This window comes from Numida meleagris, chromosome Z (genome assembly GCF_002078875.1).
Source record: "Numida meleagris isolate 19003 breed g44 Domestic line chromosome Z, NumMel1.0, whole genome shotgun sequence".
Classification (NCBI taxonomy): domain Eukaryota; kingdom Metazoa; phylum Chordata; class Aves; order Galliformes; family Numididae; genus Numida; species Numida meleagris.
This window is the reverse complement of record NC_034438.1, coordinates 11,925,351-11,949,886: the sequence shown is the minus strand read 5'-3', so window position 1 is coordinate 11,949,886 and position 24,536 is coordinate 11,925,351. Positions and strand designations below refer to the sequence as shown.

At 45.5% G+C, this 24,536-nt stretch overlaps 1 protein-coding gene across 3 annotated transcripts; it reads left to right on the top strand.

Annotated features, from left to right (window-relative positions):
- On the top strand, nt 523-18,860 carry GDNF (glial cell derived neurotrophic factor). 3 transcript variants are annotated; one of them, XM_021381221.1, is made up of 3 exons: nt 523-610; nt 1,849-2,046; nt 17,354-18,860. In XM_021381221.1, exons 2-3 carry the CDS (start codon nt 1,875-1,877, stop codon nt 17,836-17,838), a joined length of 657 nt encoding a protein of 218 aa, XP_021236896.1. In that variant the 5' UTR covers nt 523-610; nt 1,849-1,874; the 3' UTR covers nt 17,839-18,860. The 3 variants fall into 3 exon arrangements, with proteins under 3 accessions (XP_021236896.1, XP_021236895.1, XP_021236894.1); XM_021381220.1 differs by lacking the exon at nt 523-610 and having other exon boundaries at nt 1,399-1,947; XM_021381219.1 differs by lacking the exon at nt 523-610 and having other exon boundaries at nt 1,399-2,046.

Sequence of the window (24,536 nt, the reverse complement as noted above, 5' to 3'; positions counted from 1 at the left end):
CTACCGGCCCTGCAGATCCCAGCGCCGGCCTCTGATTCTCCCAGCAGGCTGAGGGGGGTGGTGTGATTTTATTTTATTTTTCCCTCCCCTCCTCAGCTGCCTTTTTTTTTTCCCCCGTTTTTTTTCTTTCCTTCCTGCCGCTGCGCGCGTGTCCGAGCGGTGCGCGGCTCCCCGCGGTGCTGGACCAGCTGGCGTTACAGGAGCCCTGATGTCTTCATCTGACTCCCCGCAGTTGTTGATGGAGTGTCTTTCTCAGATTTCCAGGCAGGGTCCCAAGAGCAGCACCCAGAGCCAGCTCTCGCTGCCAGGCGGCGCTCCCCGCGGCTCGGGCCGCTCCCGCCGCTGCTGAGCGCGGCTCCGGGGCCGGAGCGGGTGCAGAGCCCCGGCCACAGCACCTGCGGCAGCGGCGGGGAACGCTGCCGGGGCTTCTGCTGGCGGCTGCCTTCTGCCTCCACCCAGACTTGCGACCTTGTCCCCCTTCTCCACGCCTCCTCCGCGCAAAGACGGTCCCGGCGGTTGGACCCCGAACTGGCCCACATGCATCGCCCATCCGGCCGCTCGGCGCCCCGGCGTTGATGTCCGTCTCGGGTCCGACGAGACCAGCTCGGAGGTGAGAGCGAGGAGGGTGCTGCGGCATCTCGGGCTGGTCGGGGCGGGCACCTTCCCCGGGAGCACAAGGCCCCGGACCCGGCGAGGTGCGAGGGCAGCACCGGTGCCTGGACGTGATCTGCGCCGCGACCGGCAGGCATAGCGGGCTCCGAGCTCTGGTCTGCGGGAGGCGCGCGTCCCTTCTGCGGGGCTGCACCCTCCCGGGCCGGGCTGCGGGCACCGCGCGGGCTGGCGGCAGCAGTAATCTCGACCGGTGGGTGTCGGGGTGTGTGAGGGCAGGTATGAAGGAAGGAGGAAAAGGAAGAAGGAAGGGGAGAAGAGAGATGGAAAGGAGAAGGAGAAGGAAAGAGGGAAAAGCAAAGGAAGATAAGGAGAAAGAGAGGAAAACAATAAGAAGGATGAAAAGGAGGGGAGACGAAAATGAAAGGGGAATGAGGAAAGGAAAGGTAGGGAAAGAGGAAAGGAAAAAGGAAATATGAATAAAGGGAAGGGGAAACGGAGAGAAAGAGAAAAGAAAAACATGGAAGAGGAAATAGAAATGAAAAGGAAAAAAGATAGTGAAAGGAAAAGGAAACAAGGAAAGGGAAAAAAGGAGGGAAAGGAAAAAGGATAGAGGAAAGGGTAAGGAGAGGGGGGAAAAAGGAAAGAAAAGTGGGGAAAAAAAGGAAAGGGAAGGAAAAGGAGAGGGAAAAAAAGGGAAGGAAAAGAAAGAAGAAAGGAAAAAAGGAAAATGAAAAGAGACATAAAAGAGGACTGGAGGAAAAGAAAAGGTGGAAGGGAAGAAGAAAGGGGGAGAGAGAAAAAGGGAAGAGGAAAAGGAAAGGTATAAAGAAATGAGAGAAAAGGGGAAAGGGAAAGGTGGTTTGCCTGCAACACAGCAAAGCTGCACAGCCTTGAAGCCCAGATCAACTCATTCCAGCCAGAGGACAGGTGCCCTGGCGCTGCCTGGGTGTTGAGGGAGAGTGAGCGCAAGGTGACCTGGCTGCCAGCACAGGGACGCACTCACACCTTCCCATCCCTTGGGCAAAGAGAAGCTGGTGGCCAACCCGCACCCCCTCTCCCTCATGGTGAGATGGCAGCTCTGGGAGATGCTGGGGACGAGAGGATCAGGAGGAGTCAGGGGGAGAGCACAGCTGGGCACAGGTTATTTTCCCCTGCTGCCCCCAGGGCTGCAAGGAAGGGTCAGGGCTGGGGAAGCACAGCACCTGGGAGCTAACCCTGCCTTCTCCTCCCTGTCAGGGGCCCGTGTTGGAAGGAGATCTAAGATGAAGTTATGGGATGTTGTGGCTGTCTGCGTGGTGCTGCTCAACACGGTCTCCACCTCACCCCTGCCCGCCGGTAAGATGCCTCCCGAGGGGCCCCCTTCAGTGGTAGAGGGGCCTGAAGACGATCTCTCCCCCATCAGCCTGCCGCCTCCCTATGCTGTGCACAGTGACTGTAAGAAACATTCCCCTTTGTAGCCACCACTGTCTGTCTTGCTAAACCCGCTCCCCTTTGCCCAGGCATCAGAGTGAGGAAAGGACAGTCCCCCAGATTTCTGCCCCCACGTCTGCCCCAGCCAGCTCTGGTCTGGCTCCAGTAGCTCCAAAACAAATCATCCTCAAAAGCCTGAGGTTGGCAATTGCATTGTCCCCCGCTCTGTCCCTGCTTTCTTGGCAGTGCTAAGATCCCTTTGGTTGGAAAGCGTAGAGAGATGAGGAGGTTAGTAGTGTACAGAGGAGCTGGCGGGAGAGCCGGGTACATACGCTGTGCGACGCAGGCAGTGAAGCTCCCTCCCCACAGCCTCAGCCTGCTCATGGTGCTCAGCCCTGCCAATGCAATTATTCACTGTCTGCAGCGGGCACCGATCCTGGTGGAGACGGGGCGCCACAGTGTGAGGCACTGTACACATCTTGGAATGCTGCTGAGTTTCATTAAATCCTCCTTGGATCCTTATCCCCAAATTAGTATGTCCACACGGAAATTTACAGAAGAGTAGTGGTGGGGGGGGTTGGGAGCTCCGTGCAGAGCAATCCACATGAACCAGCTCACAGTAAGACAGCTTACAGTCCAAATGACAGATAATAATAATGGCTCACTAATAATAGGTCTACTACAATAGCAGATAGAGGATTTTCGCAGTGGTATGTGAGTGTTAGGCTAACACCGCCAGCTTTTTAAAGTGGGAGTTAATATGGCTCAATAAGAAGCAACAAAATACTCACATGGATCGTAAAGATGTTCGCTTAGTAAAGGCTGAGATACATCTCAGAGGTTGCTCCCTTTGCCCTTGCTCAGCCCTCTTCGTTTAGCTCATTGCAGGATGCAGAGAGAATCCCGTAATCAGGATTCATTTTTATCTCCTTATCAGGAGGCACGTCCTTCCATACAGCCGTGGCAGCCCTGGCCACAGCCTTGCACTGCTTTCCCTGGGAGCAGCCAGGCTCAGGCAGCATGCAGGCGCCAAGGAGAGAATTGCATGCCACAACTCCGCTTTGCACCCGCCCTCCGACATCCAGCTCCTTGTCCGTGTCTCCCCATGCGTACATCTGCATCCTTAGCCTCTTGGTCTCTGTTTCTTCTCCATGATCCTGTTTTCTCCCCCCTGAGGCTTCCGCCTCTTCTTGCCCAGCCGTGTCCCCTGCCACTGGGCCATGGTGGAGAAGACACCAGGGCACTGAGGCATCCCACCGCAGGCAGGGACACATCAGTATAGGCTTGCTGCAGTGCTGGCGCTCTGCTGAGGAGAGCACTGGGGGAGAGGTAGCACAGGCTGAAGAGCATTAGTGCTCTGTCTTTCCAAGGAGGAAGTATTTATACAATGCCGCTTTTATCTTAAAAGTTACTTCTGGGAATGTGGTTCCTTGTGAGCTGGTTTCTCGCCAGCAGCTCAAGGGGATGGGTAGCAGTCCAAAACTTGTCATTGTTTCCTATTTTTTTTTCTGTGGATGGTTAAACAAGTGGAAAAAAGGCAAGCTGCGTTCACCTGAGCTGTGGCAGCCCCTTCCTACAACCCCTCCTGCAGGGCACAGAGTGGGCTCTGCTGAGCAGAGAGGGATCCTGGGTTACTGCCTTTCAGAAAGGGCTGTTAGCTTGGCCTCTGACTCTCAGCCACGAGGGTCACAAATCAGTAGCCTGGCTGCAAAGGGAAAATACCGACACTGCTCTTCATGGCAGAAGTCAGGAAGAAAAAAAGGGAGTTTCTGTGATCTTGGCACAGCAGCAGCACAGCACCCACGGCCAAGCGCTGGAGACTTTTCTCTCAGCCGTGCTGCCAAGTTGGGTGAGTCAGGGGAGAGAGGTGCCTGTAAGAATGTGGTGAAATACTTTGAATCACTTTCACACTGCTTTAGTTGATTTAAAAGGCTGTGGTGTCTGGGAGCAGGCTGCAAGCACAGAGCCCATGAGGCCGATCCCACCCAGACACGCCGCAGCCTTTCCGCCACAGCTGCCATGTTGGATAGCCACAGCAGGGGCCTTTGGTACACTGGTTTCTCTCTGCTCACCGTTTAGTGGCACATACCCTCCTATACAAGGGAGAGGTACAACATACATGAGAGGGGCTGTGCCTGTACCACATGGATCTTGCGGTTTCTCTTACAAGCAGCAGGTATGTGTGTGCCTGCTGGAAGGCCTACAGGTTGTCCTGCAGTGCCTTGTGTCTCTGTGGGCTGATGGCCCAGTGCCCCTGCAGGCAGCTCATGGAGTGCCAGGAGCTCCATCATCACCCGTGTTGGCTCGTCTGCCTGGGGTGCCACATGCTCTCAAGTTGGAGTGCACTGCTCTCTCCTAAAATGACCCCGGTGCAGGCTAGGTAGAGAGAGGCTCAGGTCTCTGATTGCCACCTTCAGACGTGGTCAGTAGGGTTGTGAGATCAAGCCCCACTCCTAGGGGCTAGCCATCTGCCTTGCTGGTGTGGAGATCTTTGTTTGTAGACTTTCAGCACGTTTATGTGTTCTCATTTGATGGGTCTGCTTTCTCTGCAAAGTGCTCTGAGATCACCTCATGCTACCCCATCTCTTTCAGGTTGGCCTGAAACCCTTCTTCATTTCAGCCTACAGGCAAGGTCCTAACCTCCCAGGCTGATCAGGTGTAATGTACTGACCTTCGTTGTTCAGGACAGTAATTAGATATGGCAGAGTGCTGGCACTGTAGTGTTCTGCATTTTTTATTGGACTGGACACTGGGGTGAGAGTAGCCTCTGTATCTGTAGCGCATCTGAGATGATTCCAGCATTTGTAGGTGTTTTACGCATCAGTGTTCACGGGACAGCTTATTTCACATGAAGAAGAGTAATTGTGGAGTTTGTAGAGTTAGAAAATCCTCCCTTTCTTTCTTTTCTTCATGCTATGGTCTGCAGGTAGAAGGGCGTAATTAGATTAAATTGTAACTGTGAACAGAACAAATATAAACAAAATTACTGTAAAAATACTTGGTTTGATTTACATGTGGTTCCAGAAAATACATTTTCTAACTGCTTGCCCCCTATAGCCAAAATCAGCACGTGTGAGGACAGAAGTATCCCAACATCTAGAACATGTCAAGAAGTCCTTTGATCAGATGGGCATCCTTAGTAAGAGCTAACAGTACCACATACAAAACTAAATGAAAGACCTCACTTTCTAATAGAAGGGAAAAATGTTTCTCTTAGTTACAATGTCTGAGTTGCTCATTGGCTACAGGATGGTGAACTGTTGTTGGATCTCCTTTGTCATGTTATAGCATATACACCACATTATACTTGTGTTTCACCTCTGTTAAGCATTCTTTGTATCCTTACTGAGGTATTTAATATTAAGGTTCTGCACTTAGCTGGAACTTTGTCAACTAGTATGGAAGGTATCTAGGATGAACAGAGATATTATAGGGCTCTTTAGGGCAAAAACAGTATTAAATTATACTTCCATATGAAGACATGACCTTCCCTACAGTATTTATTAGACATATTTTGTGTTATAAACCAGAACTCCCACATTTCTGTGCAGGCTTTCCTGCCCAAAACACTTTGAAGTGCAGCAGATGTGCTTTAGAGTAAGACAGTCACAAGCCACAGAGGTAACCTGCCCATGCACAGTAAATGCAGTGCATCAGAGCAAATGAGTAGGTGCCACACTCGTCATTTGATCTGTGTGTGTGCAGTACAGCCGGTGCATCCATCCACTCTCAGATCGAGTGTGCATATGTCACTGGGCCAGCATATATATAGTAAACTTTGTTTGCATGGGCACACCCAGGTTTTCTAGTCATTTAGAAATCTCAAGCATTCAAAGTCATCTTCTTTTCATAGGCAAAGTTCTAGAAAAGAAAGAGCAAGGCACATCTGGTTAAATCCAGATGTGTATAGCCTTAGAATCTGTTGTCTATGCAGTGTCAGGTATATCTGCAGAATATATTCCTAAGAAGGGTGTTCTGAGATCTAAGGAGAAAATGATTGAAATGCAAGAGAATCTGGTTTTATTCTCATTTTAACAGTTATCCTTTGTTTAAAGTTTTATGTCTTCGGTCCTTTTCATTTTAGGGGCCTCAAAATCTTTTCTGGTGGGAGTGTGGATCCTTTTAGATGTTTTGCAGATGTGGGCTGCTGGATAACACACCTTACAAGCATTTCGTGGTCACCTTTCATAGGCCTCATGAATATGTTTTAGAAATCCCAGCTCAGTAATGGCTGTTAATGGATTGCTAGGAGAGGAATTATTTACCAACCAGAACAGGATCCTGAAAATGATGGGTTGCACTGTCTTTGTAAATTACAGTGTTCCTGCACAAAGCAGGTTTAAAATTACAGAAACTAAGAAAAGTCTTTGGGGTCATGGAGTCCCATCCTCCGTAACAGCAAATAGAGCAAATACCTACTGCAAATATCCAGTCTTCATCCCACGCACATACCACCATGCATTAAAACTTTCAGTACACAGGCCAAACCCCACAGAACCAACACTTGTTAAAGATTCTCATATTTCCATGGAAATAAGCTAATGACAGGTAATAAATGGGGAATATTAAATATTGTAACATAACAATGTTCAGGATCATCAGACATCTAAATAAGTCACTGACGTATTAGTGTTGGTAAAATGGTTAACACCACAGGGTGATCTCTTTTGACAAAAACAGCTGTAGTTTCAGAACAAGTACTATTTGGTAAGTGGAACCAAAGGAAAGACTTCAATGATTCTTGGTGATCCAGTCCTGCTTACAAAGAGAAGAAAGAAAATTAAAAGATATACTTGAGATAGGTACATATAAAGTGTTAAGACACAAAAATGTCTGTTTTTAAGATCAAGGACAGAAAACGAATTGTGTTAAGACATTTCAAACTTCAGCATTTCTTTTTAAGGAATAAAGTCACATTGGATGACTTAGTAGCTTTTAGTAGCTTTAGTCTGTATCTACTGATACAGGACTGAAAATTACTCAATTGTGTGCATTTCTTCAAATTCAGTGGGACTCGTGTAAATGCGTTAGTGATTATTGAACAGGAGGAGGCCCAAAAAGAATCAAACACTGATTTCAAAATACTTGTTTTCCTGCATCTGGGGAAGGCAGTGTTATAGAGGCAAGATGGTCACATCCCCTTCAAGTAAAAGGGTGTATGAAAATGTCTGGACCACCTCTGCTCCCATCCCAAACATACATTTCCTTGACAAAACCAGCAATTGCAAAAATTCTAACAGGGAAGCATGTATCCAGTGCAGTGGCTAGGAAGAGGGCAGAGGTTTTCAGAGCCCATCTGCCTCTGAACAGCCACTGACACCATCTGACAAGGCGTGTTCCACACATCCCAGCATGATTGTTCTGTGGCAGAGTTTTTGCCCGAGTGCCATGAGCTGGTTACTATAATAAGAACATTTTCAAAACTGTGATGTTAAAACTTTCCATATCATGCCTACTGCAAAAAATGTTGACATGCAGAAAGTAAACATATGTTTATAGGTCAGATCAAAATCAAATAGCAGTAGAGATTGTCCCAGCAGCGTCATCAGTCATGGCTTTGCACACAGGACTCTGCTTTACTGCTCCAGGATAGAGGCTGGAATGGGGCCCCTTTCTGCTGCATTGCTGCCTTTGTTTGTTCCTTGGCACACCCCTGAAGCCGAGAGATCCAGCATAAGAGTAGCTCAGGAGCAGCTGCTTGATGGGAGTTGTGTTGAACTGTCATTGTGGTGGTGCTCTGCTGTAATTTCAGTTGTGCTGTTCATGTTCAGAGAGCTGGCTCCAAAGTGGAAATGTATGACCAACGTGAGGTGCTGTGTGACGGCTGATCTGGATCACTTCTGCACCAGAAATGCTAAAGAGAGTTTATTCTTGTTACCAATAATATTTCCTCCATTAAAGTCTCTGTGCTGTGTCCATTAGGTGGCTGCATACCCTGTTGTTGATGCAGGTCACAGGTTTCCTGAAACCAGTAATACGTACTTGCTTAAGGCTCTCTCAAGGACAGAAGAGAACAAAGGATTACCAGTACATCAAGCTTGTACTGGTAATCCATAGATTTCTTCATTTTGATACAGATGTGGAGGCATACAAGGCCTTTGTAAGCTTTGTGTGCTGCACTTAGACTTGGCTCCAGCTCCATCACTGTCTTCAGGAAGAGGCTGTCCACTTTGCTTCTCTTTTTCCCTTCTACACTGTTCATGCTGTACCCATGCAGAGAGAGTCTCGAGTGCTTCAGTGTCCACACAACCCCTGTATGTTAAGGCTGGACCATGGTCTGTAACAAAACCTTGGGAGCAACTTTCGAAAAACTGTCTGCTCCTCACTACTTTAGAGCTGGGTGTTCAGAGTTTTCAGTCAGAGGTGAAGCCACATCCTGCCTGGTTTCAAGATGCAACACCCCTTTGACCATCCAAGATAGGTGACGGTGGGTGCCCAGCCTGAGTCAGGCAGAACTTTGGGAACAACTTACACTTTGACCAGATGAACAAGAAACTGTTGCAGACCAGTCAGCTCACAAGACTGCTTCCTTTCCTTCATCCAGTTCATCTGGCCTTGATTTTTCCTCTTGTTATGATCAAGCCATTGCCCTACTGACAGCAATTACAATTATCTTGCTGCTGCCTTGTCTTCTGGTGGGAACCACAGAGTGAGGTTCCCTGGGGAGACTCAGCATCTCATACCTGTGAGAAAGCAGGCAAAGGATGCAAGGGGAGGCATTAAGCCTGACAGTGTGGAAATATGAAGTACTCTGCAGATTTCCATCATGACCAACCTATGGGAAGTGGCAGGGTTAGCTGGAAAGCTACAAATACAAAGCTTGGCCAGCCTGCTAGTGACAGGCACACCAGGTAGTTGAAACCTGTGCCTGTTTCCAGTATTGCGTTATTGTATCTGACTGGTTTGTGTGTCCCCAGCACCATCCTCCAGGTGACTTAGCCTGGTTACTTAGCACTTTGCCTTAATTAGAGACAAGTGACACCAGTGAGAGGCCCATTTCTGAGAGCTTTCTGCGTAAGAGCAGGGATGCTTGTTTCCTGAAAGCTGGCAAGGCAGGCAGCGATGTAGCGAACCAGAACTGTATTAAACATTTAGAGAAGAGCTGCCCTTGGTGTCTGTGATGCTCTTTTTCCTAATGGATACAGCTGACTGGTTTCAATTTCATTCTTAGCCTCACAGATTTTCATGCAAGGCATGAAAGCAAAGACATTCCTAGAAAGGTATGTTTTAATTGTTTAAATCGTGAACACCTTTCAGTATAGCCAGTTTTATCAGCTGCCTTTGATTTGAAGCCTGCACAATAAGCTTTGTTGTCATAAAAAGTACTTCATTTTCAATAAAAGAGATGTTTTGTCCCCATAACAGTTCACACTTCCTTTACGAAGCAAAATGATAATAACATGAATAATTTTAATGTATCTAAGGTCACACTTCCACAAACAGGTTGCTCCAAGGTTCTCCTAAAATAGAACTTTGTGGTGTGAGATGAAGAGATTCTGTGTTGCTGTAGAGCTTGTCCACCCACTATAAGAAGTACCTGAAAACAATACTACGAAGCAAGATAAGCATTAAAAAAAAAAAAGAATAAATGCTATACCAGAGTCATCTTCATAGAATCATAGAATCATTAGAGTTGGAAGGGACCTTTAACGGTCATCTCTAGTCCAACTCCCCTGCAATGAACAGGGACACCTACAGGTCAGTCAGGTGCTCAGAGCCTGGTCCAGCCTGGCCTTGAAAGTCTCCATGGCTGGGGCATCCACCACCTCTCCGGGCAGCCTGTGCCAGTGCCTCACCACTCTCACTATAAAAGCCTTTTTCCTTATATCCAACCTAAATCTCCCCTCTTAAAGTTTGAAAAGTTTTCACAAGCAGTGAAAAAAATGAGTGTGATTCATTGCGGTTACAATTAAGGCTATATTACATATATATATATTTCCCACCAGCAAGTGATCTTGGAAGAAACATCTCTGTGATTATAACTTTGGAGGAAACTTAATCAGGAAGGAAAGGAAATTAAAATACTTAACTTAAGGGCCCAGATGAAAGTACGAGAACCATTTTTGAAAAGGGGCCATTTGATCCTAACAGAGATCTGCATCCGAGTTTTCTAAATAACACTTATCATTATAATGAGCAGGATTAAATCCACTGAAATTTGAAATCTTACTTTAAACTAGATGCTGAATGCTGTTGTTTGAGCCTCTGTAATTGAAAGACAGCAATGTTTAAGTGAAATATTATCCTGGTAATTTTATTAAATGTTTAACATGATGTTTTGATGTAGTACCCACAATATTCCACAAATGCATGCATAGAAGCTACAGTATAAAACAAAAGTCTGATTTTATCATTTTTAGTATACCTATGTGATTTTTATTACATCACTTCAACTCAGGATATGCAGAATATCAGCTGAGATTCCTGTGACGCACTTATATTTTCCTGAGATCTCTAGAGAAATCTGTTCCATGAAGTAGAGTCTCCCATAACCTCAAACTTTTAAGTTTTAGGAGTTTAAAAATAAAAAGGAAAACCTGCTGATATTAATTATTATCTTGCAATTAATAGAATTTAAGCCTCTCTTGTAAAAGAAAATAGACAGCATGGTTAGTAGAGGCTGTAGTTAGCCTTTTAAATCCATACCCAGGCACCAAAATGAGTAACTGGAATTTTTTCTCAAAAGCTGAAGGTCCATCTGTTCCCACTGAAACCAATTTGTGGTCAGGTACAAACAGAGGGTTTCTTGCTCTACCATGCTGGGTTACTACCACTGCGGGGGAATATTTGGCTTTAAAATAAAATTGTTGCTAGTGAAATAAAAGGAATAGTTTTACAAAATGTAATTTTGATCCCATTTGAACAGACGAAACTAAAACGCCCATTTTTCCTTAATGGAAACAGTTTTCTCGAGAATGCAGTGAGCATGCTTTGGGTATTCATTTAGAGCTATTTTAGGTAGAAGCCTGTCTGACCACTGTTCAGTGTTCCCAAAAGTGCAGGCACCAGATCCCTGTCCTGCTGGCACATGGTGTCTCTAATTAATTGAAAATGCAACAGCAGGCTCTGGGGAGCTGCAGCAGAGAAGATGCCCACAGGAAGGCATGTTTCCCTGCATACTCAAAGCACAGCTCTGGGGTGGCTTTCTGCAGGGGCTGGTGGGGAGCCCTGGAGATGTTTGTTGCAGGAGCCTCTCCCTGTTGCCAGCTCTTGCAGTGTCCAGGGGATGGGAATTGTGCAGGGGACAGGCAGGTCAAAGCCTTAGGTTCTCGAGAGTAGCAGTGGGGCAAGAATTTTGGTTTGCATTCAAATAGGGAAGTTCTTAACCTAAAAATGAGTTAAAATATTGATCTGACTGTGCCTGACAGGTTCAGAAGGCAAGCAGAGGGTTTGCAGATGGCAATCAGAAGACGCAGATATTCTTGATTTCTAAATATCTTTATAAAATGGATCTGATTTCTTTATTCTTGTTTGAATCCTGAAATTTGGGACATCTGGTGTTGACCAATTCTACTTGCAGCCTGGTCACTTTTCTGGATGTGTGTATTCACCAGTCCTGTGATGTTTCTTCTTTCCTCCTTTACATTTTTTATTTATTCTATGATCCTTTGAGAAACTTCTGGCAGATCAGTAGCCCTGGTTGAGCTGGACATGAAAGATGGGGTTGTCCAGAAGCAGAGTGGCTTGTGGGCTGCCATTCGTAGCCCCTGCTCTTGACACTCTGGCACTAGAAAACTCACTCAGGATGCGATTGCCACCAGAGGCCTGTTCCTACTTGAGTGTTCACTTCTTTGCACAGCGCTGAAAGAGTGGGAGGGGAAGGGAGCTACAGGAGAGTGAAATACGGGTGCCACATCCCTGGAAGTGTTCAAGGCCAGGTTGGGTGGTGCCCTGGGCAGCCTAATCTAATGGGTCATTTCCATGCTTGTGGCAGAGGGGTTGGAACCCAATGAACATAAAAGTCCCTTCCAACTCAAACAGTTCTGTGACTTTATGAACAGGAGCAGAGGACGTGTGGTTGCCACAGCTCCCACTGGAGCAGCACTGTTTGCCCCTTGCTTCCACTGGCAGGTGCTAAGCAGAGGCTAGGCAGATCCTAAAACATCTGTATGCCTGGAATGTGAGAGAGTTAAGAGGGGAGAGAATGGAATGAGAGGTTTAATACCATGGGAAGCAGAAGCTCAGCTAAATGATACTCTGCGAGTTCAACAGTCAGGAAACAGCCTTCAAAATTGTAATGTAAACCCCGAACAAAACCTGATGACTTTGCATCAGTCCTGTGAGTGTTCATGGCAGCATTTGTCAGTGGCAGGGGCTCAGCTCTGTCGTACTGAGCTCAGCCCTTACCCACATTGTGAGCAAGATACACAGAGGCCTTGTGTCTCCCAAGGCTGGATGTTACCTTTCAGGATTTATGGTCTTTCCTTCAATAACCTATGTTGACCACATGCTGTTGTGGGCTATCAGATCCCATCTTAGATGGCTTCGTATTTTTAAATTCTGATTCCTTCATGCCCTGGGGCCAGGGACCAGGGACTACTGCTCAGAAGGAATTTGGCCGCTTTTGTTGCTGTAGTATCTGAGCATTTTCTGCTGGTACTTTGTACAGCTTCACAAGCATCTGTCATGTTTGTTCTCTCAGCTTTTCCACCAGAAGGGAAGTGTTGTCAGTAAATCAGTTTGTTTTGAAAAAATATGTGTGTGTGTAATTACATATATTTGTATGTGTGTACGTGTAAATATAACACACACATTTACACATGCCAACTGTGTGTTTTTTAGGAAGGGATGATAATTCCCTTTTCCCAGGGATGTGAAAACCTGACAGAAAGCCCTTTCTACTGTGGAGTCAAGCCAGCATGATCCATACAGCGCTGTTTGTTAGAGAGCAAAGCTGCCAGGCTGTTTATCTTCATTCTGAGACTATAAATGGCTTTCAAGCAGTGTTTGCAACAGAGAGATAACTAACTAAAACATATCATGGCTGAATCAAGTGTCTTTATTCAGATCATAGTCCAGCACTGGATGCCAGAGCAGCCCTTGCCCTTGTGCTGGTGTTCCCTGACCACACAGCTTAGCATCCGCTAACTCCCCAGTATCACTTATCACAGTGCAGAGACTAAACAAGTGCCCATCACGTGGTGGCTGCAATGCAGGGAGGTGAGGCTAGGGTGGTCCTACTGTCCATCTTCTCCACCTTCCCTGCTGCCTGTTAGCCTTTTATGGTCTTTAGTCCTTAGTCAGTGGTTATTGCTTATTTGTGTGTGATATCTGGTGGTAACTTCCTTTGTACTTATCTTTAGTGCCTTGTTTCAACCCATCACACCTTGTGTTAAGGTTGGTACTTCTGCTTGGTTGCCCAGGGTTCCACTTCAGCTGTTTTATACAGCATTTAATTCCAGGCCCTCTGTTTTTCACCCTTGCTCATTGGATAACAGAATACACCTATTAAGTCATAATATGGCTGTCCTGATTCTCAAGTTTTCCTTCAAAACCCTGCAAGCTGTTCATAGTGGATAATTAGCACCAAGCCACTCTGGGTACATCCCATAGCTTGGATCAATGATTTAGCGAATGCTGGGTCCAGCTGCACTTGATGCTGTACTAACAACTCGGGTCCTTGCTGCTGAGCATGATAAAGCTCAGCCTTGTAGGACTGTATCCAGCTGTGCCAACCAGAGTCTGGCTGACTGCAGGTGTTGGATTTGTTCCTCAAATAGTACTAAACTACATGAGGAAACCTGGGGCATATCTGCAGTCCAGTTGGAAGGTGTCAAAAAGTGTATTGCTGTGTTGATAGTGACTAGTTTGGGTAGAGGAGTATTATTGCTTATGAAAACTTACAAGGATTCACTGAGTAGCCCAGTAACACAGCTACCATTGTGTTTAAAATTATGTACAGACATGGTCTCATACAACACAAGCAGTTGTAGGTGAGTAGGCACTCGCTGTCCAGGGCTGATAGGTCCAGGACATTTCCTCAAGTGGGACTTTGTGACCACCATTCTCACAAATTCCCAAATATCCCCAAATATCACCTCTGTGCCTTGTGTTTCTTCCAGTGATGTAATCCCCAAATTACTGAGGGTCACTGCACTCCTCTGTAATGATTTGGATATCTGCTTGGGATATTTTCCAATTCCCTGTGCTGAAGAGGAAATCCACCCTGGAGACAGAAAATTGGCATTCATCACACTCATAGTGCTGGCAGCTCTCCCAGTGAGTCTCCTAAGTGGCCTGATGTTGCAAGAGGGGATGAGCTGAGCAAGGATCTCCACCTTCTTTAGCTGTATTGGCCATGCATGCTTCATCCCAGATTACAGCTTGGAGTCCTTCCTGTGTGATTTGTGTTAGAGCCCTAGTGAGATTAGTGAGTCAGTCATGCTGCTAATTACCCCAGGTTCTAGTTGCAACAAGTCCATAGGCTCCTCTAGTTGATATCCTGTTGTCTTGATAGTTGATCTAGTTTTGCCCCTCTGCTTCCACCTTCTCCTATGCTGGCATTCCATGCCTGCATTAGTGGTGTCTGTTCATGTCTGTTCCACAGTGTGTTTACTCCATCTTAGTATCACAGGCTTCTTTGCAGCACAGAAAGTTCTCAGTGACATTAGCTCCCTTGGTGCAATTGGGATAGTGATCTCACACATGAGCCAGAATGGATATCAGCATGGGCTCCAAACGGGGATAAAGACCACTGCTTGGGCCTTTTCCCCTTTGTCTGCTCTCTAGGCCGTACTTCACTGGTTTGAGCAGGACAGTGGGACACTATAGCTGTCAGATTAATATTAGTAATTCAAGTATACTCCTGTATTGTCACCCACTATCACATGGGTGGGTGACATTTTTGTAGCTGAACTGCAAGCTGTTTTAAAAAAGTATGTCTAGTTGGGTTGTTATTTCTTCAGGAAATCCAAAGTTTTCCTTCTACCTCCTTGGGTAGCGGAAAACTTACTTCCCATGCTGTGCTAGTAGATAAGTTTAAAGCTGGAAGTATCAGACATGAGTCTCCAGGCATAGGTTGAGTTTCCCGGTAGCAATCTCCCATCCTCTTCTTCGTGGCTGTCCACTGTCCCACATAAACAAGAGCGAGTGCCTCCTGCCCCTTTCCATCCATATCTATGCCAGCGCCAAGCCTGTACTTCAGCAGTGGATGCTGGGACAGTGCCAAGTGGGTCATCTTACTTGACTGAGCATGGAGTATATCTCTTCCTGCTTTTATGGAACATATCCCATTTACCACCTTGACCCAGACCTTGCTTAGAAGGGCAGAATTCTTTGGTGTAGACAGACCATCCCATGCTGCAACAGAACCAAGTGGGGCATCCAGTGCTACCTGCCCACCTAGTAGGTATGACTTCTTATAGTGGTTGTTTTGGTTTGCTATAGAGAGGTAAAGCCAGAGGAGAGCCAGAAATGTGTGCTTACCATCGGTCTACAAGAATATGGGGCTTGGTGCAGGATCCTGCCTTGTTCAGGTCCTGTATAGCTGTATAGAGTCATAGAATCATAGAATGGCTTGGGTTGAAAAGGACCATAGTGATCATCTAGCTTCAACCCCCCTGCTGCATGCAGGGTCGCCAACCACTAGACCAGGCTGCCCAGAGCCACATCCAGCCTGGCCCTGAATGCCTCCAGAAATGGGGCATCCACAACCTCCTTGGACACCCTGTTCCAGTGCATCACCACCCTCTGCGTGAAAAACTTCCTCCTAACATCTAACCTAAACCTCCTCTGTCTTAGCTTAAAACCATTCCTTCTTGTCCTATCACTATCCACCCATGTAAACAATTGTACCCCCTCCTGTTTTTTTCATAGTCACTGGGAAACTCCCACTGGTCTGGGAGACTTTTGCCTCTCCTTTTAAAAGAATTGATGCCATCACATATGGTCTGGGGACTTCTGCTGCACAGTCTCCCATCAGAACTCCTATCTGTTGTAGTGCTCAGTAGGGAAACGTGGCCCTGACTTGTGGCCACTTATCCGTTCCTGTCTCAGTACCTATCTGGGTGAGAGCCGTGTGGTGGCTTAATGCAGGCATCAAAACCTGGCCAGGCACACTGCATCACTTTTCCAAGTATTTGAAAATTCCTGGGAGATTTTTAGGTGTCCTTTGGAGATGAAGCCCCTTTCAATACAGGGCTGGATACGTGACACCAGTCTGCTGTGCAGGTGAACACTTAGAAGTTACTTACAGAAGGAAGCATCCTCTTACGTCTCCCTGCAAAGGAAGAGAATCCTCAAAGACTCAATTTTTGGCACAATGAATGAGAAAAACAATCTAAATACTGCAACTTTATTTATGTATTTAATATACAGTTGTTAGTAATATAAGATAAAGGCATCTAGACAAGGACTTCTGTCAGCTTGACCTGTCATTAAATCACTGCTTTCACTAACGTAAATTGCACTGAGGGTTTTAGTACATGGGAAGCATAATGATTTCAAAATGTGATGTTATTTCAAATTGTGATGAAAAACTGAATTCTCAGAACATTTCAGAATAACACATTGAATTTCACCTCCCTTGAAGAGGTTCATTCTATCAGTGTCAAAATATTTCATTGACTTTAACATTTAATTTAGTTGAATAACTTAGCTCTAATAAAGTACATATCAAGTGAAAAATGCAATAGCTATTTTAACTTTATAAGAAGAAAATGCATTAATAAAATTTACCTTGAAAATTAATATAATACTTGTATTCTGACCTATTTTTACCCAGTCTAATAAGTATTTTGTGATGCAAAATAGTTCTAGGAGATGATTTTCAAAAGCTCTGACAATAATTATCGCCTAAAAGCATTAAAAAGCAGGCATTCAGCCAAGAATAACAGCTCAGCTTGGCACCCCAGGAAATTCCTCCTTCTGTCCTGCTCGAAAACCTTATTGATAGGTGGCTGTGACAATACAAACCATTGCTGATGTGAAAAGACAACACTTAATGATTGCTGTCACAAAACCACATCAAAGAAACCTCATCCCTGTTCTGCTGTGCTGGGAAGAGGCTGTGTAACCTCCCTAATGTAGCTTCATCCACCCATTAACTAATACTTTTATCATTATGTGCTTTTCTTTCCCTCAATTTTGACTGGGTTCATTCAGTACTGAAAGATCTGCTGGAGTGCTACCAAGCATAAGCAGACACCTACAGAGATACATACAAATCTCATTTATTTTCCCCCAGATGAGTTTCAGTTATGATTCCTAATTTTCCTGGTTTCAGTGTGTCTGAAGTCATGGGCAGGGCAGCTTGCATGTGTCTCGTGTTTTTGAGCTACAAACTTCATGACAACTGAGATGTTACAAAGCATTTTCTCTCTTCCTTAAACAGCTAATATGCCAGAGGATTACCCAGATCAGTTCGATGAGGTAGTGGACTTTATTCAAGCCACTATTAAGAGACTGAGGAGATCGCCAGATAAACAGACTCCAATTTTTTCTAGGCGGGAGAGGAACCGGCAAAGTGCAGCCACAAATGTAGAGAATTCCAGCAGAAAGGGAAGGAGGAATCAAAAGGGCAAAAATCGGGGATGTGTCTTAACAGAAATACATTTAAACGTAACTGACTTGGATTTGGGATATGAAACCAAAGAAGAACTCATCTTCCGGTATTGCAGTGGATCTTGTGATGCAGTTGAGACCACGTATGACAAAATTCTGAAAAACTTAACCAGAAAGAAAAAACTAGTCAATGACAAAGTGAGGCAAGCCTGCTGCAGACCCACAGCCTTTGATGATGACCTGTCCTTTTTGGATGATAACCTGGTTTACCACATACTGAAAAAACATTCCGCAAAAAGGTGTGGATGTGTCTGACTCTTGTGCACTGGAGGTGGCTCCAGTTTTGCATTCCTGCGATGATGAAAAGAGAGGGACCAAGGTTCCCGGGGATGTGTCTGCTCAGAACAGAAAAAAAAAAAGGACCAAGAATGCGGAACGAGGGGCGGGGAGCCTGGGGTGTGTGAAATGGCTTAAGAGATGGAGATTTTTGATGTCCTACAGGAAAGTAAATAAAAGCTTAGGTGGACATGCCAACAGCTGGATGGCATATGTGCTCCCTTTTCCACTTGACACGGTCCACCACCAGTGAGACTTGCATCCATGAGGAACGTGCTTAAAAACACAGCCCTGCAGTACTGCGTTGCTATGGGGTCATCCCCACTTGCACCAGGAAGCTGAGCCTGTGCCCTCAGCTCTACCCAAAGACATGTTGTGCTGTTGGTCATTGAAGGTTGGTTCTTCAGCGCTTAAGACAACTTCTAAACTGTAATGAGGTTAATATCCAATGTAAGATGGTATCAGGCAAAAGTCAAAATTCCCAGGCTCAAGTTCTGTAGGACCAGTGTCAGTACAAAGCAAATCAGTTCTACTTACTGGCTAAGTTTGGTTATTTCCATCTCACGTTTCTTCAAAATAAGTGTAGGATTTCATTATTCTGCTACCTATGAAAACAAATGGAGTTTTTAAGCACTTCTTCCTAGTATAGTAAGTGAAATAAGCCTGGCATACACAAAATGTGTTTCTTTTGGTTTACAAAGGACTAATGTCACTTGCGTAGCTACGTTTATATTTGGTCATTGTGAGTGAGCAGAGACTACTTGATGCAATGCATCCGTTCAGAGACATAAATATACAGAAGATATTTATTAAGATTAAGTTATTGTTATTTATTACAGTTCAGTAATGAGTCTCCTTTCCTTATTTATTAAAGTTTCTTTTCAAAGGTGCCAAAGTAGAAGGTGCTTGGAAGATACGGAGAGACAAATAAGTTGGGAACAACGGTCCATGCTGTTGAAGGTGTTAACTTGAATGCAAAAAATCACTTACTTTACCTTTTTTGCTTTTAAACAAAAACCCGATTATGTTCACAAAATGTAGTGCCAAAGTCTGCAGCCTTTCCTCATGTTTGGTAATACTTCTGGAAATTACTGTGGTCATACCTGTGTAGGAGCAAACACAGCTCGACATGAGTGAGGGTCACAGCACTTGGCTCAGCATTAGACATTTGTTAGACAAACTAATTCTAGTCATATTTAAAATGTAGCCACAATTTTTTTCTCACACTTTTTGCCAACTGACCTCATATAACTATTGACAAATGGAAATTAATCACATTTAGCCTTATAATTTCTTGTAGTTATTTAAGCTTTTCCTTCCATACTTCCATGTAGAAAAGGTTAAATCCCTCTTACTAGTTAGCCCTGGATTTAATATAGCCTTCAGGTAAACGATTGTGTTAAATAACCAAAGAGTTTTGTATAATTTGCTGAAATGTTACAGGATCATACCCACGCAGCAGAGCAGTCTGAGTTTCCTTATAGCGAGGGAGGCTGTACAGCAAGGGCGTTCTTACCTGCCGCCCTCCCGTTCTGGAGACTGTTTTCCTGAAGGAGCCGCAGTGCAGGTCTCTAGACATACCCGACAATCGGTGAAGCATCAACTCCCGCAAAAAAAAAGAAAAAACAACAGGAAGAAAAAAATCCCTATTGAAAAACAGAAGTGATGGTCCAACCTTTTATCTCACACATGCAATGACTCTCCTCACTTGTTTTGCCCTGGGCCCCTCAGAGCACCACAAAAGAAGGGTCTAGCGGTCAAAAAAGTCCAGAACACACGTAGAAAGTTGTACCACGTGTATGGAGCAAAACTCGGCACCGACCGCTGCTGCTTCCCTGGGCTGAGGTCGGCCATGCAGAGCCCACCTGCGGGCTTTTGCAAGGCCACGGGGACACCTCGGAGCACCCAAAAGAAGGGTCTAGCGGTCAGAAAAGTCTAGAACACACCTAGAAATTTGTACCACGTGTACAAAATGAAACTCAGCACCGACTGCCACTGCTTCCTCGGGCTGAGGTTGGCTGCGCGGAGCCCACCTGCGGGCTCTTTTTGCAAGGCCTTGGGGACACCTCACCCTGTGCAGGGCAGGGCACAGCTGAGATGCCGCCAGAAGCATCTGCGAGCCAAGGGGCGCTCGCTGCTGGCGGAGAGCTGGACGCAGTGCTCGGGGCATGCACAGCTCCGTTGCTCAGCACTTGCTCCCAGCGCATTTTCTGAGCAGCAAATCACTATGTTCAAAATAGAAAAGGGTAAAGTTTGTGATTTTTTTTTTTGTTTTTGTTTTTTTTTTAGACCTTATTGAAAACAGGAGTGTGCTTCTCTGGAGTTTTTTACTTCACCTGCGATTTATGTCTCAGTCATTTGTGTTAATCAACCAAAGTTCTCTACAGACTTTATTTTTGTACAATATTCATTTTATAACTTTTTACAAAATAAACTCATTTCTATTGTTATTTAGTTGTTGCTTGCACTTCTTCCCCATTGTACCACTTCCAGGTTACAGTACTGCAAGTCGCCAGCCTGTGTAGGGCAGCACTGGAGAAACATCAAGTTCTTCCTGCAGGGGAGCTTCCACTTTTAGTGTGGGTCAGAGCTGGCTGGCTGTAGCTTCTGGAACAGGTTACCCTGAGATGTGCTGGATGCCTCATCCCTGGAGACGTTCAAGGTCAGACTGGACCAGGCTCTGAGCACCTGGTCTGGCTGTGGATGTCCCTGTTCATTGCAGGGCAGTTGGATTAGATGGCCTTTAAGGGTCCCTTCCAATTCAAATGATTCTATGATTCATTGTAAAACATAGCACTAATGGATGATGCGACTGCAGTGACTCCAAAACATATGGCATAATAATACAGGCTAGCAGGCTTGAAGCCTGGTATTACCCATGCTGTCCCTTGCCCATGCCAGGCTGTGGTATCTTCACAATGTCCTTGGCAATGTGCAGCTGCAGTTCCTGCACTAGGGAAATACGCATTTTGCTTTTCTAACCTAGGCAGTGCATCAGTTGGATTAAGTTCCATCCACTTTGGCAGTCATTTTTCCTTCTTTAAATAGGAAAATACCACTTGATTTTTACTTTTCCGCCACCATCATGGAAAAGATGAGGAAAGGTTTTGTGGCTGTGGCCAGCAACACTTTCTCAGCTGTTTTAAGTGCTGTAGTTCTCATCACAGAGTCAATAAACACATGCAGTTACAGGTTTTGACACCAGGCTCTATGCACTCCTCGAAACTGCTGAGGAGAGGAAGAGGGAGTATCCAAGCAGTGAGCCAGTGAGCAGGAGGCTTCCAGGGCTCACTGCAGATCAAACGCTCGCTTAATGCACAGCATATGGATGCCTTGGTTTTATTTGTGCTGAGTGGAGCTGTGCACGCAGCTCCAGCCCAGCCGCTGGAATGCAAAGCCAAGCTCACAAGCATTGCACGGGCACTTGAAACACACAGAACTAAGAGCACTGCTCCTTACATGCCTCTATGCCTTGCAGCAAAACCCTGTGCACCGTGCACAAAGGCTGCTGACTGCAGTCTGGCTGAATGTGGCTCACACGATGCGTTTGACATGGAAATGACCTGCAGCTTCATGTTTTGTGGAGATTGTGTGTTCCCAAGATCCGGAGGGAGTGTCCATGGAAAACACAATGGTGAGATGCTCTGATGATGAATCTCTGACCTTGTAGCCCAAAATTCCCATCTCTTCTCATGAGGATAGGAAAGCATGAGATGAACCATAAAGTCCTGCTCGGCCTCATCAAAGGCTTTAACAGGCTGTGCAATAGCTGGCAGGAGCAGGCTTGCTTGCATGGAGCTGTTTCATTCTCCTTCCCCAAACTTTCCAGTGAGGATAATACCAGTGAGTGCAGATGACGTTTTGCCATTGCAGCCCCAAGCTTGCCAGCGCTGGCACCACCAGCTTCTTTTTCTGGTTTATGTAAGGGATTGCTGTATTTCCCTGGCACCCTGCGTGCACTGAAGCAGCCTGAAACCGTCAGCCATCAGGTTGTGTAAAGGATTGCAAAAAGGACTTAAGCTATCATTTGTCACTAGGTAGTGCCAGCACAAGAATAGATGTTATTTTGCTGCTTTTAAAGTGGGGAAGGCACTACCTCTGTTCTGTTCTGCAAAGAGGAGAGAGGTCTTGAGTTAGAAATTGTTTACTTCAGGGGAGAGGAAGCACCAGTGCTCCATTTACTGCATCCAGGCCAAAACTCCGTAACTTAAGGCCACAAATTTTATTTCTCAGTGTCCTGATAAGGATTTTATTTCAGTTTTGATTTGACTGGGTGTTTTTTTTTTTGTTGTTGTTGTTTTTGTTTTGTTTTGATTTGGTTTGGTTTTTGGGTTTTTTTTTCTGCATCAGTTAACATTGAGCTGTCACACATGAAGGACTTACTAGAGGTTTTGGACATACATGAACCGAATGGGAAATGCAGGTACTTTGGAGGATGGCATGTATGAACGATAGATAGATGCTGGTCCCTCCAGCAGCAGGAGCAGTGTCTCCATAAGCCACCCATGGGCAGGATGGTATGAGAGAAACTGTAATCACATCAGGTCCTGCTGAATGCTCTCAGTGCTCTCCACCCAAGATGCCTAGTAGCTCGGATCTCAGTGCAGACAGGATGAGGTAGGCAAAGCTCTGTTTCAGTTGGGATTGTTTCACCTCTGTCCACAAAAGGGGAGACAGGCCAAAGGCAGGGCAGGAGGGAACTAGCAGCAACCTCAATCCTTGCGATCTGGATGGCTAGGCAAAAACACAGAGGAAAATATCAGGATGAAGAAAACAAATGAAGCTGACACATTGTATAAATAGGTCTTCAAATGTCATGTGTGGCTGGAACAAAGATGTTTTGTTCCAGGGCAAGAGACAGCTTCAGATGGCTCAGTAATACACATTGAGAGGTTTGCTTATTTGGAACAGTTCTCTTCTAATGAAAAGGTTAATTGTGTTGCAATGGAAAGAAAAAAGGCTAAACAGAGGCCAGGCCTGCACTCCTCACCCTAGCAAAATCTCCCACTGGCTTCAGTGGAGATTTTCTATAGCAAATGTTGCAGGACTGAACTACTAATGGTACCATAAATTATACAGTAGGTATATGCACAAGTCAACAAAGATAGCTAAACAAACTGTATATTTCAGCAGTATTAATACCACCAGCTTGTAGAAGAGAGACAGCAGCAGCCAGATCAAGAAACCCAGAGCTCAGCAAAGCCAGGCCAAGGAACAACCCTGACCCTGCACCACATCCAGCTCTCAAGGTGTCATCACTTGATTTTTCACTGAAATATGCAGCATTTCATTCCCTTCTCCCTCACCAGCATGGAAGCTCTTCTGCTTTGCAGCTGTCCTGCACACCTCATCCCTGAGTGCTCTGGGAGGGCTAAAGCCACTGACAACTGCCTCAGAGCTGCTTCACTGGCTGCCACAGAATTACTTGTGTTTCACAGGAATGTAAATAAATGCATCAAAGCTGCTGCATTTGCTGTCAGCATTCACATAATGATACAAGATTGTATCTGTATATAATACCCGTAATCTTTTTGTTTCCGTTCCACCCTGTTTTGTTTACTAATTGCGTACTCAACTTGTTTCGTGCACACTGGGATTTCCATAGCTTCAAGACCTCTCACTGTGCTCTTACTGTGCTGCAAATTCCCTCTTCGTTGCTGTTCTCCTACAGCTTTCTCTTGCTTTGCTGTCTCCTCTCTCCCACATTAATCTCTGGCCCCACAGGTGCTGTAAACATGTCCAAATATTCCCTTATTTCAGGTTAAAATCATTCTCGTCTGAGATAGAGCAAGGGTAAACAGGCACTCCTTGCTAGAATTTGGTATTATTTTTAATAGTAGTTTTACTGTGGAGCTGAACTTTTTCCTTAAAAAACAAACAAAAAAAGAACCCACCACAACTTAGAGTTTAACTAACTTTGGATAACTCCGAATATCAAAAGATTCAGAGGTTCCTTTCCTGCAGGACCAGAGTGGTCCTTTGGTGAGTGGCTGTGCAGCCAGGGCAATGCTGAAATCTCCTAGTACCCAGTCTCTTGCTGTGTCGCTCAGCTGGGAAAGGAAAGAACAGAACAAAAATGTGGATTCAGAGCCCTTTTTTCCGTGGAAAACCCACCCTGCTTCAAAAAATTTGCAGGTCAGAAACATCCTGAGCCAGATGTTTTATCAATGCCTAACAGTCCTCAGCAGGTCCATCTTTTACTGGAAAGACACGCAATATTTTCTTTGGTGAATTTACTCTTCGGGGCAATTTAATTCTGTGCAATGTGAGCAAGCTCTTCCCTGCTGATGTCAAAGCTCTCTTTCACTGTTTTCCCACTTGTTCCTGTGTCCTGATGAGTCACCAATCTTCCTCCACCTTCATGGTCTTCAGTCCAAGGAGCACTTCTACCTTCCCTCTTGCAATTAGTCCATGTGCCTCCTGGGGGGAGCGAGGGGATGATCCCATCAGTATTCTGCATGGTAGCAAACCCTGGATATCCACAAAGGCACCCTGGTATTTTCTTTTCTGTTTTCCATTCTTTTTCTGATAATTCCGTTCGGGTGCCGGATGGGGAAGTCATCGGGTACATGACTTCAGAGAGAGCTTTTTGCATACTTTTGGGAATCTCCTTCATTTAACACCTAACATTTTGTCAAGTCTGAACCTAACTCCAGTTGTGTCAGTTGATATATGAT

Excerpts from the sequence above, each read along its gene's own strand:
- GDNF (XM_021381219.1), top strand. The coding sequence starts at position 1,674 with ATGGTGAGATGGCAGCTCTGGGAGATGCTGGGGACGAGAGGATCAGGA. Across the intron at positions 2,047-17,353 it reads CTATGCTGTGCACAGTGACT|CTAATATGCCAGAGGATTAC; the intron begins GTAAGAAACATT and ends TTCCTTAAACAG.